We start from the raw sequence: 13,735 nt of genomic DNA, 5'->3' as shown, positions 1-13,735 counted from the left end.
ATTTTTACTTAACATATCTCAAAGTTCATTCGCTATTAATATGCTGGATCTCCCTCACTGGTTAACAGCCACTGTATTCTACTATGTGGCTACACTATCATTATTTACCAAGTCCCCTAATGGTGGATATTTAGATTGTTTACAGCCTTGTAAGAAGTATATTCTTTGGCATGCTCTTGGATATATAACTCAGATATGGCCATGGAGGACAAGAGACAATACAGGGGAAAAAATTCTCTCAGAGTAGAGAACCAGGGGCTATATAAAGGATGTGAGCAAAATAAATCCTCCAAGGAAGCAGAACTAGGAGCTGCCATATGAACAAAGGAACTTTCTCTATTAGAAGGGCAGGGACTCTGCTATTCCTGTCCAGTAAGATTGGATCACTGCTTTTCCAGGTGGGAATTTTTTACTATAATTATCCTCTTCTTTCTCTATCTGTATAACATTGGAGGAGGGGGAATTTAACTTGTCTTTTAACTTATGGGACCCCAGACCACAACATGCCATATTCAGACCTGTTGAAAGATCTGAAATTACCCAGCAGTCCTGGACTTTCAGCTGAATATTCTAACTAGATGAGTCTTTGGAGGTGTTGCCACTGAGGAGGAGATGAGTGTGTTCCCATTTTTTAAAAAAAGAAGGATGTCGGGTAGTTGAGGGGTGGACTGTAGCAAAGACCGTTAGCCACTGCATATCCATTCTCCTCTTCTTCCTACTGCAAGTCCAATGTTTTGGGTACCAATCTGCTTAGGTAAAAATCTACATTTCTTGGCTTTGCTACAGATAAGATAATTGTGTTATCACATGACTTGGTTATGTTATCACATGGTTTGGTCACTGAGATCTAAGCAGAACTCACGGGGCGGGGTTTACAGGACAACTCTTTAAAGAAGCCTTAGCCAGCAGGTAACATTTTGCCTCCCCTCGACTGGAGCCTTAGGAGGTATCTTTTGACCATAAGCACACTCTAAGGATGACTGGGTACAAAGACAAAGAAGCCTGGGTCCCTCGTGTCATTTTGGAGATGTCTTGTCTTGCCAGCCCCGATCACTTACCTCCGGACCTTTCATTTCATGAGAGAAAAATAAACTAACATTTATTTAGGCCACTCTGTTGCATGCAGTCAAACTCAGTTCCTAACTGTTATACATAGAATCCTGTAACCTACTTAGAAATTAGCCAAATTTGTGTTAGAAAATAAATAGAATTTTCCAAGAGCTACATCAGGTATTCCAGAGAGCTGAATGTCTTCCGCAGTTTTACTGAGCATGACTGCCACCTGTATGCCACCCATGGGGTACCCCTATCCACGGCAAGTTAATCAGGAAGAACTTTCCCAATAAGTGAGGAATGTGCCTACAAAAGTTTCTTGACACCAAGGCCCAACAGTTACAAATGATCTACCTGATCTGGCTCCCAAGATAAAACCTGTCTGCCAAATTCACTTGCTTCTCAGCTCCCACACTCTAGGATTCTAAGACAAAAGCACAGATCTCAACATGGAGGAAACGTGTCAAGTCAAGATCTCCACACATATCAGAGGACCTAATTACATAACTTGGGACCAGTCACAGTTTTTCCAAAGGACTAGTTTCTTCGTTTACTAAATGAAAACAAAAATAGGAAAACCCAATTATCTCATAAGGTTAATGTGAAGATCATAGATGAATGAGTGAAAAAACTCTAAACTGTGAAGTACTGTGAACATATAAATTAATAAAATTATTATGTGTAAAAAAGAAAAAGAAGCACATTCTTGAAAGTATTGATAAATGAGTAATTACATTTAGTGACATTGAGAACGAGGATTTTTTTTTTTAAAGATTTAGTTATTCACTTGAGAAAGTGCGAGAGAGCGAGACAGAGTGAGAGAGGTGAGGAGCAGAGGGAGAAGCAGGCTCCCTCCTCAGCAGGGAACCCGATGCGGGGCTTGATCCTGGGACTTTGGGATCACGACCTGAGCCGAAGGCAGCTGCTTAACCAACTGAGCCACCCAGGCGCCCTGAGAACGAGGATTTTTAAAGGTGACGCGTAGGAGACTGGTGAGGGGACAGGAATCAGGTGTGCAGAGTCTTCTAGGGCACAGGAAGAAAAGGTTCCTGTTTGTCCTCATGGTCGTGGGGAGCTGGTGGGAGGGTTTCAAACAGGAGGGAGATGGTCCGGGAGGAATGTGTAGGGGAAAGAGTGGAGGCTTGAGGGCGGAACTTCAGGAGATGGAGGAGGGCTGGTCAGAGAAACAAGAAGACTAGGGAGAGTGGGCTTAGAAACCCCGAGGGAGCACGGTCATCAGTGCAGCCAGAAGGCTCTGGATGGCCTAGTGGAGCAGCCGCACTGCCCAGGCAGGATGAGCCCATCGAAGCAGGGCGGGCTGCAGGGGAAGGGGCTCCGTGGGCAGGAGCGTAACTTGTGGAAGAGGACTGTGCTATCACTGCAGAGGCTGAAGATCCAAGAGTGTGTAAGGGGACACTTGGATTTAACTCCACCCCAGCCTGCTGTATACCAAAGCAGAAAATCGGAGTGACAAAGTTTATATAATTAATTTGATCAGTGTGGTTGTCCCAGCTGCCCCTAACCAAAGACTCTGTCGTACTAAGTGTCTGTGGAAGGGCACTGCAACAATAACTGTTTCTTGGGGCGCCTGGGTGGCTCAGTCAGTGAAGCGTCTGCCTTCGGCTCAGGTCATGATCCCAGGGTCCTGGGATGGAGCCCCGCATCGGGCTCCCTGCTTGGTGAGGAGCCTGCTTCTCCCTCTGCCTCTGCCTGCCACTCCCCCTGCTTGTGCTCTCTCTCTCTCTGTGTCAAACAAATAAAAATCTTAAAAAAAAAAAGAGAACCAGGATTTTTAGCATGAGAGAAAGGAGATACAGATATACAATTGATGAAATTAAGTAAAACTCTGTAGCTCTTAATTTGATAAAAAAAGATTGGTCACGAATTGATAATTAGTTGAAATTGGATGAGGGCAGTTAATTATATTAGCCTATCTATTTGAAATATGTTTGGAATTTTCTATAAAATTTCTGTTTTTAAAAAGCACCTTCTCAAAAGTAAGAACTATGTCTTCTCACTAGTTTTATTTTATCTGAAACTTCATCTTCAAAATAGAACACATAGGTACATGAATGGATCGAAATTGTCACATTTAGACATTTCAGGATATACCACTCGATTTAAATGAAATCTCACCTCTGAAAAACAGTGGAGAGTACCTGTTCAACATTTCAGGTCAAAACTGAACTCAGCTCTGTGTCTCCTCTGGCCCATGACCATAAACACAAATGATTTAATTGTGAGTTATCATCTCAACCCATTTCCATTCTTACCAGTTTGAGAGCAGGTTAAAAGAAACAACCCTCCTAATTACAAACCTAGCATTCAACACATGAAGGTAAAACCCACTGTTGAAAAGCCCCCAATCGATGCCACTGTAGAAGCTGCAACTGACATGCCCTTCTTTCCATACAGCTGTGTATCTTTTACCTGACCTTTAACAGAAAGGACAAAAAACATATCTGGTTCTTTGCTACAAAAACCCCACAAATTACCCAAGTTAGACTCTATTCTTCCCGAATCTTTTAGTAGGCTTTCAAGGAACCCTAGTCATGATATCCTGAAACCTAATTTCACTGAATTCCCCTACCTAATGATCACAGACACTGAGTGAAGACTGTTCTAAAACCGAGAAAACAAAGAAAGTTCGGAGACAGGTAATGACAGGAATGTTTACACTAACATGCAGGTAACCTGGTCAAGTCTCCTCTGACTATGCCAAACATTTTTTGCCAAGTAGAAAAAAACCCGATGGAATTGTTCAATCACTGGAAGCTAAAAACAAAATAAAACAAAACGCAGGCACCTGCAAGGATACTTTATCTTCTTAAGTTGATGCTGTGCGGCAGAAACCACGAAGTACCCCTTAGACACTGGATTTTACATTCAAAATATTAAAATTAAAAAATATTAAAAAACAGGTTCTTGTAAAGTTGCTTCACCTGAAAGGATTCATATGCCAGGGCAGTACAACTGCTCAAGATTGTTTAAATAAATATATAAACTCTTCTGGTGGCATTTATATTGAGCTTTTGTTATGAGGGTCAAAAGGCAGATACGTACTAACTGGTAACAGCTTTAACTACAGATCAGTCTTACTTGCTTCAGCTTTCACTTTGTCCATTTCAGCAAGCAACGCCACTTCTCGATCCATTAAACTAGGAAAAGATGACAAAGGGAAGAAGGTTTGTCAGAAACTCAAACAGAAATAGCACATTGTTAACAGTAGAAAGAGACTTATGAGTTTGTTCACTAAAAGCATACTACAAAGTAAACCCTGTGTGGACCACATAAAAATTCTGTCTCGCCCTAAGCAAAGAATATTTTAAGGATTCCAATAAATAGACCTAATTTCCTTTTATCTCTCTGTATTACAGTAAACCACTAGCTGAAGACCGAGAATTGAGAACCAGTAGGTGGCAGTAGCAAGCTACAGAACAATTCTCACTAAATTGGTGTTAAAGCAAAAGTCCTTATGGAAGTTACATATTTCCACATTCGTGCTCACGTATTTTTTATTTTGTTCTATAAAATTGGACAGCTTTGCTTCTAATATATTTTACAAGGCAATACCCCTTCTAGGGCATGGTAAATTTATTCACAATAAGAATCTGTATATTCTCAACATTTTACCACAGTTGTGCCAAGTCACTGGCACTTGAGTCTATTTTTTTAAAGTTCTTCTTAAATTCCAGTGAGTTAGCATACAATGTAATATTAGTTGCAGGTGTACAATATAGTGATTCAACACTTCCGTACATCACCCAGTGCTCATTATGAGTGCCCTCCTTCATCCTCATCACCCATTTAGCCACCCCCTCTCCTCCCCATCTCCCCTCTGGTAACCATTAGTTTGTTCTCTATAGTTAAGAGTGTGTTTCTGAGTGTGCCTCTCTCTCCCTCTATTTTTTCCCTTTGCTCATTTGTTTTGTTTCTGGTGCTTTAGTCTTTAGAAGACAAAGTAATTAAAAGATATATATACATTGTGCTGGTTTCAGGTAAACATTTAACAGTAATCCAGAAAAGAGGAAATCAAAGGTTTCTGGTAGGTTTTTTACAGAAAAAGAATATTAAATGGGTAATTAGAATTTTCTCCACTGCAAATGTAAATGGTTTGTAGGCACATAAAGCTTTCTATGTCTTTATAAAAGAGCCCACCACCTTCAACATATAGAGAGGCAATAGTCTGCCCTAGTCTTCAACCAAGTAATTTTCCTTACCATATAGGTTTTATCAGTGGTGAAAAAAAATCTAAAATTTTAATACCTACATAGACATGAAATGTTCCAACTCTCTTCAAATTTGCTATTCATTCTGATTTCTCCTTTTGAATAGGAATATATCTATAGGGTTAACAAAAGTTGTATTCTTGTTTCTGATTGTAAAACTAATCACACACATACATAAATACACATACATATATATAAACATATACATATATATGAATACTGATTCAACTTAGCTCAATATGCAGTGATGTTAGCACAAAGTAGTTAATACAGAGACTACAGTGTGAGGCATACAAAAAAAGGATAAGGCGGGATCATCCCCTCAAGGAGCAAAATCCTTTATAGTGAAGTGCCAGAGAACATAGGTTTGATCATCATTACGCATGATGTTAATAAACAGACTTGTAATGAAACAGGTTTGGTGGGCATATTAATCCAAAAGCACCAGCCTGGAGAGAAGATGCAACTATTGTAGGGTAGCAATACTCTGCTAAGAAAGCACTTCCCACACCTTGGCAATATTTTGCTCCAAGAACGCTAGCAGCATTTGGAATACCTAAAAGCAAAACAAAAGCACAACTGAGACAGAAGTTGCCAGGCCTCGATTTTGACACCACTTCTTTTCTGTTGCTGAATCACCTTAAGATGCAGACACTGTGTCCACCAGATGACAAATATGTCTCTGGCAAAGCTTGTAAAATATTTATTAAAAGATTTCAGCAAACAAGTAAGCTTTCTGCAGCTTACAATCTTTATTATGAAAAAGTAGAATGTCATGTGACACATTTAGCAAGAAAAAAGTTCTGCACCGTCACAATCAGGCTTTTCTGTGGCAGTAGGAGCTAGGAAGTACATCAGTGTTGGCTTTTTTTTCCCCTGCAGGAATGACTAGTATCCATTTAAATAAACTCTGTTTTTCAACTGACTCACTGGTGATCATAAGAAATTCAGAGGCAGTTGCATGAACAACCATCCGACCACGCCATTAAAAAAAGTTTAACTTTTTCATGCCAAAACCCCCCACTGAAAAGGAGTAAGCGTTTCTATTCCTTGTTTGTTGTTTGTAATGTCTTGCCATCTATTGATAACATTTATTGAGAGGTCCTGTGATGTCAGCCAAGAATTAAACAGAGAAATCTACTCATTAACTCAGGCTGTTGGGATACTTTCTCAGAAAAAACACTGATGAAAATTCCAATTTTCCTTGAAATTTTCACAAGTCTTTAAAATATAAAAATGAATCAATGTTAAAATATAAATGCCTGACAGTTAGCTTTTCTGATTGAATGTAAGCGCCTGACATTAAAGCTTTTGATTGCCAAGACCTCCATTTCAAAGACATCTCAAATAAACAGACCGCCAGCTATACAACACAGCCAGGCTGCCCCACACATGAAGCTCCTCTTTTAGAAAGCCCTGGATGACCCACAAAACCTGAGTGGCCCTACTTTTCCCTTCCCACTCTTTAAATCTTGCTCTTATATTTTAAATTCACCAATAAAGAGTGAACCCACAAAAACTTAGGCAACCCACTGTCAACCCCAATCTGTGCTCTGTTTTAGCACACCTCGCCATGTGGCCCTGGGCATGCCATGCACCCTCTAGGACACGTAAGTAATAAACCTTGTGTTTTTTTTCAAAGTTCCCTGATGGCTGTTGCTGAGGTGTGTCTTGCAATCATAAGAACCACCAGGGCTGATCCAGTCGCAATACTAGCTCAAATACGGGCTCATCACAAGTAATGTGGGACCCAGGTGAGTGCCCCCCCAGGCATTCCTAGCTGACAGCATCACCACAGATAGGCTGAGACTGACACAAAACAATATAATAACAACTTTATTTTTTTTTATTTTTTTAAAAGATTTTATTTATTTATTTGACAGAGAGAGACACAGCGAGAGAGGGAACACAAGCAGGGGGAGTGGGAGAGGGAGAAGCAGGCCTCCCGCGGAGCAGGGAGCCCGATGCGGGGCTCGATCCCAGGACCCTGGGATCACGACCTGAGCCGAAGGCAGACGCTTAACGACTGAGCCACCCAGGTGCCCCTATAATAACAACTTTATTAAAAGTACATCACAAAATGTATTGCAATTGTGTAGAATGACCATGTTTTTAGGTCATCCAGGCTAAAGCACTTAGAGGTGACATGTCATGATGTCTGCAACTTCCAAATGGTTCCACAAAAACACAACATACACACACACACACACACAGTACTATCCTTTCATCTTTTTTGTATCTTTGAAAGTTTTCATAATAAAAAGTTGGGGAGGGGGTGCCTGGGTGGCTCAGTTGGTTAAGCGTCTGCCTTCGACTCAGATCATGATCCCAGGGTCCTGGTTGGCTCCCTGCTCAGTAAGGAGCCTGCTTCTCCCTCTCACTCTGTGGCTCCCCCTGCTTGTGCTTTCTCACAAGCTCTTTCTCTGTCTCTGTCAAATATATAAATAAAATCTTAAAAAAAAAAAAGTTGGGGAAATATGTACATCACCAAATAAACAGAGAAGGTGGGAAGAGTTCAAAAGTGGAAAATATGTTAAGCATAAAGAAAAATAGCAGAGGCTTTTTTTTTTTTTAAAGAATTAAAAACTATAGTTTATTGTAATACAGCTTTCTAACAATGTGGAAACTTAAGCTCAAGTTTTTCATCTGTTCCTAAGCTAAACGGTAGTCCCTGAATAGATCTGTGGCCAAGAGATTCAAAAGTACCTGTGGTTTGAGGTAACAGTTTTAGAGGCTATAACTGCAAGCAATGAGTCCTCTCAGAGAGTGATGAAAGGCTCACTCAGAAGGTCAGACTTTCTGTTACCTTGCTCCTGCCAATACATGAGGGCACTAAGTTTGCAACTGTTCTCTCAAGGTTCTCCTGAATGGAAACACACCACAATCAACATCTGATACACTGGATTCTGAAACTGCTAATGAAATTCAGCTAAATACGGCTGGAACTTTATTTAGAAAGACAGTAGGTCTTATTAAGCCCAAGCCTCATAACAGTGTAGAGAACAACTTCCATATCTTTTCTTCAATCATGAAAAATGGTTTTAGATGATTTGTCACTGTCACTAAGGGAAAAAGATTGGTAAATGTCTGAAGTTCTGTATCTCCTTCCCTCCTTACCAAGACTTTTTACTATCTTCCCATTTGCTCAATTTATTCTAAAGCTTTTATGTAATTTATTTAGTTGCTCAGAATAGTTTTTCCTGTAGTATTACCATTCATATCTCTGAGATATATTATATGTCCATCATTTGAAGCAAACCCTTTGATTAATATATTTAACATGTAGATTACTGATTCTAGCTATTGCCTTTGGTATTCCTTGGTACCAAAAAATTGTTAACTATCATTTGCTTATAGTTGTTACATTAGAAAACAATGTTATAATGGAAACACATCTCTGGCAATTCCACAGCTAATTATTTTAAGGGACAATACTCTAAACCACTCAATAATGTTAGAAAACATTTGTACTTGATTATATTTGCTGAAAACCTGAAACTTGTTTATTCTAACTCCACTAGCCAATCAAAGCAGAAGTCAAAGCAAACACCTTTATTTCTCCGAAGACACTTCCCTCTTCTCATAAAAACAATTGAGAGAACTGTCAGTAGTTTTTATTAGCAGAAAATTAATTGTTTCATAGGTTTTGTAGAACCCCATACTCCCAAGCACTGGCCTTGGTGGAGTATGGTACACACATGTAGGCTCAAAACAAAAACAAAAAATCCCAGCTAAGTAGCCAGGTCATCATACTGAGTTGAACAAAAGAGGTAAAATTAACTGAAAGAACTACCTTACTAAATCAAATTTGGATCTTGTGAAAGTTTTGGTGGGTTCCTCTTTGTCTGGAGTCCTTTACAAAGCATGTAGACATGCGATTTCATATTTCAACAGTCTGAAGTAGTTTTAAGAAGTTAGGATGTGAATATAAGCTGTTCGTTTGGAACAGGACCTCAATGGATAACTTTTCTTTCTCCTCTTTTCCAGTGGTAAAAAGTGTCTCAATTCTAAAGTAATACTACAGACCATATAACTCGATGATATTTTACAATATATTTAGGAAAAAAAGAACCAGTAGCAAACCAGATTACCAAGGAGTTTATTGTTCAAGTTTCTGGCTGGTAAGGAAAAATGGTTAGAGTGTTAAGCCATCTAGCCAGTAGCTGACTAAATCCTCATGTGAAACAGTATGGTTGTATGTTTTTTTTTAAATCCTCTCTCTCAAATTATTATAGCAATGTCTAAAGGGAGACACGTATAGCCTAGGAAGGCAAAGACTGAAAAATAAAGGCAAACAGAGATACCTGGGAAGACACAGAAAAAGGAAGCAGGGTATAGTAGAAAAGTGTCATTTAATACCAAGTATGACTTTGGGCTGATTATTTTTTTCTGTGCCCATCTTTTCTCATCTACAAAGTGAGCATAATACTATAAGTGATATTGTTATACAGATTAGAGATATGTGCATAAAAGCTTCTGACATACAATAACGGCTCAATAAATGGCAGCAGCAACTATTAGTCTAATTTCTGTACTCATCTTGATTCCTCAGTTTCAGCAGAATATCTACTCAGTAAAATGCTTTCATATTAACTCTGGTAAATCACTATACTTTCCAGATCCATTGCCTAGAAATTCTTAAATGAACATGCACACACACTAGCACAGTGTACTCAGTTACAGAGAGGTGAATCAAAGATAACTTTAAGTGAAAAGAATATGTTACAAAATTATGCTCACTATGATTACAATTATTTTAAGATTATGTATGCATGTAGATGGGCAACACAAGGGAACACAGAAAATAAATTAATTATGTGTTAAGTTAGTAGAGTTACAGGACTTTTACTTCTATTTTTAAAAACTGTTATAATGATGGGATATACAGTAAACATAAAAAGGAATCATGGAACCTTAAAAAAAAAAAAAGAAACACAAAATTCAGATTCTTTCATCAAATGCTCTCGTTTTACCTTGGTCTCTGACTTCATCCCTTATTACTTTCAACTACTGCCCTCTTAGCGGTAGCTACACGATATAGAGTCCCTACATGTCCCTTCTGTGCCTCTGCTTAGATCAGGCCTCCTAAATGCAGTGTTCTAGTCCCATCCTTTCTGCCAACGTAAATCCTATCTGTCTTTCAAGGCTTAATAATGATTCACTTCCTTTTAGAAATCTTTTCTAATTGACCCCACTCCATAGTTACCTTTCCCTTAATCTTCATACCTTCCCCACAACTAGGATCCAACCTGAAGGATATGTGAATCATAAGTCATTTTAAGTTGTGACTTAAGAAGAGTGATTTAGGGCTTCTGAATTACAAAGTAATATTTGGATGGACTATTCCTTCTTATAGATTTATTTTATTGAACTAAAAAAATACTTATAAAGGCTTTTATAGGCTCAGTCAAAATCTTGGTCCTCCTCATTCTTACCCTGTTCCATAATAACAAAATTCCTTAGTCCCTAAATTAACCTCTGTTACATAGCCTTTATAAAAGCTGAGAAGGAAATAATATATATGACAAGTACCAAGTCTCTAGCATTTTTCACAAGCTTTAGTGAGAAGTGGGCTATCAGTGATAGATGGGATGACAATCACAGGTTACTGGGAGTCAGAATACAGAGATTCAAACACTGAGTCTGCAACTTATGATGTCACGTTAGACAAATTGTTTAACCTAAGACTCAAATCCCTTTTAAACAGTAGAGCTAAATTTAAAATTCCTACTTTGCAGGATAGAAATCCAGATAAATAAATCATATATGACTGAATATGTTTGGTAAACTGTAATTTTCATATGTTACTAGTTATTTTCACAGATGGTTAAAAAGTTAAAATTTTAAATTAAAGAACATCAAAAACCATGCAGGCCAAGTACTAATAGAAATAAGGTATCGGGCGCCTGGGTGGCTCAGTTGGTTAAGCGACTGTCTTCGGCTCAGGTCATGATCCTGGAGTCCCTGGATCGAGTCCCGCATCGGGTTCCCTGCTCGGCAGGGAGCCTGCTTCTCCCTCTGACCCTCCCCCCTCTCATGTGCTCTCTCTCTCTCATTCTCTCTGTCTCAAATAAATAAATAAAATCTTTAAAAAAAAAAAAAAAAAAAAAAGAAATAAGGTATCAATGTACTAAACATGCAAAAACTGAAGAATAATTTAAACCTATAGAGTGCTATGGACATTTTTTGGTAACACATTATTACATCAGCCTATTCCTTTATTTCTATGCTTTTTAGACATTTTTGAAAATGCTTTGGTTCATAAAATGATACCTAAGTTTCCACCATCTTTATATGGACTTTAGATTTAAGCATCTAAAAGCCTTAAGTAAGACTATTGGTAGCTTAATATGAGAGGAAAAGGGAAGCTCAAATAAAAGGAAGTAACTTTTCTAAGATGAATGGGGAATCAGCTAGGAAAAGTTTCCATCTTAAGCATAAATTTACATTGACTTTATGTATTGTAGAATTTCAAATTTCTTATGCATTTTCACCTTTTAAATGAGTATCTTTTGACTTTCAATAAAATAGAAGTTTTTATTTTTTTTAAAGATTTTATTTATTCATTTGAGACACAGAGATACAGAGAGAGAGAGCATGAGCAGGGAGAGAGGCAGAGAGAGAGGGAGAAGCAGGCTCCCTGCTGAGCCAGGAGCCCGATGCGGGGCTCGATCCCAGGACCCTGGAATCATGACCTGAGCCGAAGGCAGATGCCTAACCATCTGAGCCACCCAGGCGCCCCAATAGAAGTTTTTATTTAAAAGGCAAGTTGAGTGTGTTTCCTGTTGGCATTTTCACCAACATATTATATGACAACTATCCAAAATAATTTATCTACTTTAGCTTCATGTTCCATTCCATATCCTGTTCCTTAATAGCCTTAAATTTAAGTCAACTAATAGCTCCAACAATGTAAGTCAGACAAATTTTATGAATGAACAAGAAAAGTAAACTTGGGTCTAGAGATGATTATTACTGGATCACCAACAAACAGATTTTAAGTTTTATAGTTTTTATATACTGGAAAGCCTCTGATTTTACCTTCCTACAGGTATGTGTCAGCTTTCATTTGGCCCCAAAATGAAAGCAGTTATCCATATAATTCCCCTAGTGCCTCATCAGGGGTAATGTAATATTATTGTTGCAAATTTGTTAAAATACTTCGCTTTTCTTTTATACTATAACCAATACAAAAAAATGGCTTCCTAAGTGACATTAACTCCAAGCTCTGGTTCGGTGCCAAATGGAGTTAGCTCGCCTGCCAATTATGTCTTGATGTAGTAACTACAAGGGGCATTGAAATAAGGTAGTATAAAACCCAATCAGCCAGAGAGAAGGGCACCAGCAGGAAAGGGCAGGTAAATCTCTTTCCTCAAGTTAAATTGACCTGGTTGCCACGTCTGCTAATCAATCCTAAATACACAGTTCCCAGACAGGAAACCATTTCATTTGTCATTTATTGAAGGAGGCTCCCCCTGGCTGGGTTCCAAGTCAACAGGAACTCACAAATCTCTCTCCCGGAACTGTGTTTCCTGGTTCAGGCTGGTTCTGAATAGAATCAGATCCTGTGGCTAAGTAATCAGTAAGCTAAACAATCATGGAGACCAGAGGCTTATCAAAGCAAAGTTGTGATGACCTACTCTTAGCTCTTTATTCTTTTCAAAATGAGTCAATAATATCTGATATGATAATAATCCAAGTCAAAGGGCATGCCCAGATGGTTCAGAAAGAGTAGAAGCCAATTACCTAGAAATATTTCCAGAAGAATTAGAGCTTAATTTAAGTTTGAGAGAACTGGTTGGATTTAGAGAAGTATAAAGATATAGAAGAACATATTAGGATAGAAAAGGGGCATTAACAATTATATGGAAGAGGAAATGTAAATGTTAAGTCTTGAGACAAGTAATCTGGCTGAAGTAAACATGTATTTAAGAAAAACAGAAGATATGACATTAAGTTTCTAGCTATAAAACCTGAAAGGGAAAACTCAGGATTCGGGACAAAGCATGGGTAGATTAGCAGATGAATTATCTATCTTAAAAGTACTTTTTGGTTATGATGATTTAGTGGACCATTCTACATTTTGCAAATGATAAAAGTAGGTGTCAGCAACTTTTTGGAGGCTTTATTCTACATCTTCGTTAATTCACCCCATCTTCAATTCCACTGGAGGACTGAGGCTATCTACACTTCCTCTATCTCTTGTTTTCTGTGGCATGAAGTGACCAAACTAAGTTTATGAACAGAGACATGGCTGAATATGAGCACAGACAGGCAAGAAAATAGATGGAGGATTGGGAGGAAGAGTGGGGTAGGTTCTCTGTATTCATGAACACTTCCTCTCACATTTCAGATCTAGGTATATTTTACAAAGAAGCAGAGTAGACAGTCTTAAATCCCCAAACATCAACTTAGCTGCTTGTCTTTCCACCACTTTACTGAATTTGGTCCTC

At 38.5% G+C, this 13,735-nt stretch overlaps 1 protein-coding gene across 6 annotated transcripts in view; it reads right to left on the bottom strand.

The window, feature by feature from the left end:
• Positions 1-13,735, bottom strand: part of SPATS2 (spermatogenesis associated serine rich 2) — a 138,112-nt gene that overhangs the window by 7,487 nt on the left and 116,890 nt on the right. For all 6 annotated transcript variants that reach the window (XM_078075955.1, XM_036121099.2, XM_078075956.1 and 3 more), the window contains one exon: positions 4,153-4,211. In XM_078075955.1, coding sequence (XP_077932081.1) covers positions 4,153-4,211 — 59 coding nt within the window. The remainder of the gene's footprint in view (positions 1-4,152; positions 4,212-13,735) is intronic.

This window comes from Halichoerus grypus, chromosome 6 (assembly GCF_964656455.1).
Source record: "Halichoerus grypus chromosome 6, mHalGry1.hap1.1, whole genome shotgun sequence".
Classification (NCBI taxonomy): Eukaryota; Metazoa; Chordata; class Mammalia; order Carnivora; family Phocidae; genus Halichoerus; species Halichoerus grypus.
Note: the sequence above shows the minus strand (reverse complement) of the source record. Positions and strands in the feature narration are given on the sequence as shown.